Genomic DNA, 6,000 nt, shown 5'->3' with positions numbered 1-6,000 from the left:
TAATACAGAGAAACCTGACATAGCAAACCATTTTGAAATCGGATTGATTTCATTGGAGATCGCATTCGTTGTCGAACGACAAGACGATAACTTCATGTCCATCATTCCAGTGTTCTGGAACGTTTCTCTTCAAGGAGAAACCGGACAAGAAATATGTTCGCCAAATACCAACGTTCATCATCCATCCTTCAATTGCAGAAGAAAAGAGATAAAACTCAAAAACTCTGTAAACCCCGGATGGATGGAACCTGATTCAAACTACATTTCATTATTTCGTATAAATTAGATATTTTATCACTGTAAAATATTTAATATTAACCAATCATAATCCATCTAACTAACAACCCACTTATTTGTAAGTGCTGAAATTACTTTTACTTTCAGCACCAGAGATATTTGAATTTAACTTAGAAATTAGTTACCTCTCCTCGAGAACTTCAGCAGCCGCAATAAAACTAGTATACTCTAGATCTATTGAGCCTAGCAGAGACTAGTTAAACACCCTGAGGCTAGTAGATATAAGAGTAAGATTAGGATCGGTATTAGACTAAGAAGTTGCACGAATCTATCCGGCCGAAAATAAGATAGCGTGACGAGCAGACGGTGTACCCTATCCGAAATTACTCTATGAGTTATAAACCTTAAACATAACTCAGGTTATACGTTTACCGGTTCTCCTACCGTCCCTCAACAAACCCCCCCTGCCCCACCTAGCTGTTTGGATTCGTATTGTACAATGGTCACGTAAGAGCTGATCGTCTCATTGCTAAAATATTTGGCCCTCATAGACAACTTTGTAAAATCAACCCTATACCCGTAAAAAAACTTATATGCTAGGTCGGGGGGAAACGGTAGAAAACCCTTTCGAAATGATAACCATTTTTTAGTTTTCAAGTCACCTGCGAAGTGTTCAAACATCAATGCTCAGCAAGCCAACAACATCCAATTATTTTGAAGTACCATACTTTCCAGCGATTTTATAACTTTCGGTGCGCATTAAGAAAGCAGAAAACAAACTTTCAATTGAAAATTCCAAACTTCTAATTTTTAATTTGAAAATGTCAACACTGAAGTTCAGTTCTACATTTGAAACAAACTTCCAAACTTTCAGTAATTTTTCTAACTATTCGATCATCAAGAAATAAACCTTTCGCATTTTTTACAATGAAAAAAATGCACTCAAAATAATTTACAATTGTTGGATTAAAATCTCAACTTTTGAAGACAAATTAAATTTTATTGAACAAATAGATCAATTTTAAAAAACTGTTAACGATTTTCAATTCAAAAATGATAGAATGAAGGACCTAAAAATCTATTCCACTCTAGAAATGGAATACATTATTGCATCAGAATAGAAATGGAAACAAGGCTGTCAGAGAAATGCAAACTGAATCATAGAAACAACTTTTCAATCAATTTTTCAAATGTCATACTAGCTAAATGTGTCAATCGGATGTCAGCTATTCATCACTTTCATCTACGTAGTAATGTGCGCCAGATTTCTCTCACAAAACATCTTTGGAACGATTTAGCACATTTTTTATTAGATAAAACTTATATAGGAATAATTGATATGACCATCATGAATTAATTGTGACATTTAAATGGCAAGAAAGCAAGGCAAGTTACAGCACATATAACTGACAGGAAACAAAAAAAATCAAAAGCACTTCGACAGTCCTTAACATTTAAACGAACTTCATCCTGCCAAAAATCAAACTAGATCAATTAATTGAGGAACTTTCTCTGGGACGGGGCTGACAAAAACGCAAGTTCATCCATAAAAATCTTCCTTTAACCTTGCAATTGACTGATTCCCCCGTCGAAAAACTAAATCTCAATCTTGAGTATTCTTTCCCAAATTTCACAAGTAGTAGGTCGTTTTTGCGGGACAGGATTCTTATATTGGTTTAGAAGATTCTTCAAATCAGTGTTCAACTCGAAGTTGCTTTGACGTTTACCGTAGCATTGAAGAGATAAAGCCCCGAACGTATAGATGAGGCTTGGAGTTTTCATCGATTTCTTTCTGACTTCCGGTGCCAACGATTCGTCTAATCCTGTTTCATCACCAAACTCCAGCTCATAGTTCCATCTTTTTTTTTCATAGTCAATGTCTGTGAAGTAAAATCGTACTTTTGGGGGGCCTTGAAACCTATACGATTCCGGTCCGAACAAAAGACCAGCCAGTTTTTCGAGCAGCTTGTAAAAATCATCGAGTGTCTGTATGAGCCAATGAACATAAAGAATGAGATCGAAATATTGTCTCCTTTCAGAAGTCTGTCCATTCCCAAGACTTTGAAACGTAGCCTGGCATTCAAATCCATTTTCATTGTCTTGAGTCATAGGCACTGAGTCGAACTCTGCGTCGAGATCATCGGGTTCATCGTTGAAATAAATGGGTAACTCACTTCTTATTACTCCATCTGGAGTCTCTGCCATTGTAGCTTCTTCTGGTGGTGCAAGCACCGTTCCCATTACGCGCTCATTGGGTGAAGCAAGTTCAACATCCATTTCCATTTCCTCAGCTTGAGAATAACTGGCGTCAAAATAGCTATCTTCAATACCAGACCTACTCATGTTTGACTGAATATCCGATTCCTGCAAGCCAGGTAGATTACTTGCGGCAACCCCATCCGAGTAAGTTCGAATCTCAGACTGTTCGACATCAACTTTGTGATTTTCGAACCCTAAATTCAAATTTAGAACAAAAAAAACATAGCTTGAAATAAACGAACTCAAGAAAACAGAAAAAAGACTGACTTCAACAAATGCCCATGAAGCTTTTTGAATTTAAAGAAAACTTTATCATTGGCCGTTTTTTGATAAAATTAACCCATTTTCAGAAAACTGGACTAATAGGTAAAAATTGTATTCCGCAGGAAAATCTGAAAAATGAAACCCACTTTCGAAACTAGATGTCTTGCACTCCTGCATCGATAAACGAGTTCGCCTTCCTTTTAACAAAGGAAATAAACTGAATTTGAAATTTAAAAAGAAACCCGAAAAATCAAAACTATTTGATTTTTTTAAGAAAAGTTTAAGACCTATAGAGTGGGGTCATAAGCAATTTCACAACGTCATAAGCAATTTCAATTAGTGTATTTCAATTTCAATTGCTATAAACACTATAAAATTGCTTGCAGTAGGAGAAAAAAATGGCGACGTGACAACTAAGCCGACAAAACAAGCGGACAAACAATATATATCGACAATTTTTTTTTTTTAGCTAGCGTGTAACGCACCTCCGGTGCTTAAGAGGTTTAAAGAACATGAGTAGTATGCATTTAGTACACTAGGATCTGGATGGTTGTCATCCATGGACGACCATTAGGTATAGATCATAATGGTCACCATGTATTAAATGGCAACCAATATTCCTCATGTTTTACAAGACAACCAATAGTCCCTAACTATTAAATGGTGATCTGCAAAGATCCCCAGGAGAATTTTTTCCGAAAAATTTTTTCACACAAAAAAAAATCTGTCAAAATTTTTCATACACTGAAAAAAATTGAATTTCGTTTATCATTTTTAGGCTTCTGAATTATGAATAGATGATACCCAATTATACATTTGCATAACTAATTATCTTTACATCTAACTAATGGTCCCTATACATTAAAACTATTGATCTCTGCATAACTGATGATCTTTATATGTACAACTAATAATCACAATGCATGAATAATTACCCCTATGTTTAACTAATTCTCCCTATGTAACAGTAATGAGCCCTATGCTTAGCTAATTACTCTATAAATAACTAATTCGCCCTATGTAACACTAATGATCCATGTGTCTGACAAATGATTCTTTTATATAACTAATAATCCTTATGTATTCCTAATAATCCCTGTATAAAAAATAATCCCTATGTATAACTGATGACTTCGATACATAACTAATCATCCCTTTACGTAACTAATGATCTCTGTGGTAGCCAATGATCCCTGAATATAACTTATGGTCCCTTTGTATAATTAATGATCCCTATGTATAACTAATATTCCCTATGCCTACCTAATTACCCCTAAAAATAACTTATCCTCGCTATGTAACACTTATGATTCATGTATCAAAATTGATTCCTAGAAATAACTTATAATCCCTATGTATGACTAATGACCCCTGTAAATAATTAATGATTATTTTGTAAAACTAATGATCCCTCTTATAACTAATGATATCTAATTATACCATATGACCCCAAGTCTACAAAACGTGAAAACTGCTTTAGCTAAAATCAAGTTCGATCGAACGCACTGGATGAAAGGCTGAAGAGAGCGATGAACGAACGTGGGCATGGATGAATTGATGGAAAGTAGGCCTAATGATTAGTTTAACCGATGAAACGCTGGATAGACACATGGACGATAGATGGCTAGCTGGATTACTGGTTAGATGGCTTGATGTCCGAATGGGTAGAGGGTTGGATAGAAATATGGATGACTCACTGGAAAACTAGATGGCTGGGTGATGAATTGATGGAAGGACGGATATTTGGATAGAGATCTGATTGATGAATTGTACGATGAATGTCTAGATAAAATTTTGGTTTGATTGATTGCTGGCTGGATGAACGGATCATGCATGGCTTGATGAATGAATGGATGGCTAGACAGATGGCTGACTATACGGATGGATGTTTGAAAAACAGGATGGATGTTTGCTTAGATGATTGTATGGATGAATACTTTGATTGATAAATCGTCTGATGATTAGATGGCAAGGTGGATGTGTGGTAATCGACACGAATCATCTCAGTGTTCAAGTACAACATGGTTTTCTCGAAATTCGGCACAACATGATTAGCAAAGACTTTTTCATCCTGCTCATATTTGAAATTTTACACATTGGTTGATCACCGCTGACAGTTGTCGAGCAAAAAGTCGATCGTCCTTTGCTTTTTTGCATCAAAAGTCCCAGAAGTCGAACTCATCTTCATCAAAATTAGGTTCAATAATTTTTCGAGTTTTGAATGAAGGTGGTCTGAGCTGCGTTTTATATTGACTGTAGTTGTTCAGTTGGAGGACCGGCACTAATGCTAGCATTAGTCTTAGTAGCAGAAAATACTGGAAGTAAATAGAAATTTACAATTTCTTACATTTTTGTTTGAACAATCTCTATTTGCGGATCGACGCATTTGAACTCAAACTTTAGAAACAGTCGTAACAATTACACTCAGGGGTAGAAAAGATGCCTGAAAGACGGAACATTTCTTTCGTGTTTTCATTTTTTCTTTTTTAGAGCTTGGATCTGCATAACAAATATCAAATTCTACATAAATTTAGCTGTAGTGGAATTATCCATTTCATATCTACGGTTGGTTTTTGTCTTTAACATTCCAAGGTTTCTATAAATTTCTGAAAAAAGGGTTTCCAGTGTAGAATAAAAACCCACTTGGAAACTATGGGAGTTGAGAAAGCAAAAAAGAAAAGTAGAATGCTTTCAGTTTGTGTTAATTACTACTCGGTCCTGTTCAGGAATTCTTGACTATAACTTGTGGTTATTTATGTCTTTTATAGGAAAAATATTTCGCAAAAAGTTCAACTCCTACCTTGTTAGTATTGCTTAGTTTAAAAAACGAAGATTTCTGCATAAAGTGACAAATGCAAAGCATATGGAAAGCCACCGCAGATTGTATGAGGCAATTTAATCGTGTGCAGTCTTCATCCATTCCGTTCAAAGGTCAAACTCGAGATTTTTCCTACTTGCAATCTGATTGCTATCGAATAGCAGCAGGATATTCTGAGCGATAAAACTTCAAATCGTATGAAATAATTCCGGTAAGCGGGCGATCGTGGTAAAAGCGCAGGATTGGTTCCAATTCGCAAAGAAAGTTATTATGAATCAAAGTTTTTTCAAAGCAAGAGGAAACCATCTGGTGCCAAGACATTAAAGTATATACATGACAGAAAAGGAAAAAGTATTTTTTTGTATGAAAGAGTATATTGGTTTTTCTAAATATCCAGCTAGAATTTTTTCAATGTTTTCTAA

General features: G+C 35.4%; 1 protein-coding gene across 1 annotated transcript in view; it reads right to left on the bottom strand.

Moving 5' to 3' along the window:
* Positions 1 to 1,439: 1,439 nt before the first annotated feature.
* LOC134855296 (uncharacterized) overlaps positions 1,440 to 6,000 on the bottom strand; it is a 72,099-nt gene continuing 67,538 nt past the window's right edge. Inside the window, exon 3 of the mRNA XM_063871781.1 lies at positions 1,440 to 2,690. Coding sequence (XP_063727851.1) covers positions 1,834 to 2,690 — 857 coding nt within the window. The 3' untranslated portion in view covers positions 1,440 to 1,833. The remainder of the gene's footprint in view (positions 2,691 to 6,000) is intronic.

This window comes from Symsagittifera roscoffensis, chromosome 10, assembly GCF_963678635.1.
Source record: "Symsagittifera roscoffensis chromosome 10, txSymRosc1.1, whole genome shotgun sequence".
In the NCBI taxonomy this organism is placed as follows: domain Eukaryota; kingdom Metazoa; phylum Xenacoelomorpha; order Acoela; family Convolutidae; genus Symsagittifera; species Symsagittifera roscoffensis.
The sequence above is the reverse complement of the archived record's forward strand: the minus strand, read 5'-3'. Positions and strand labels throughout refer to the sequence as shown.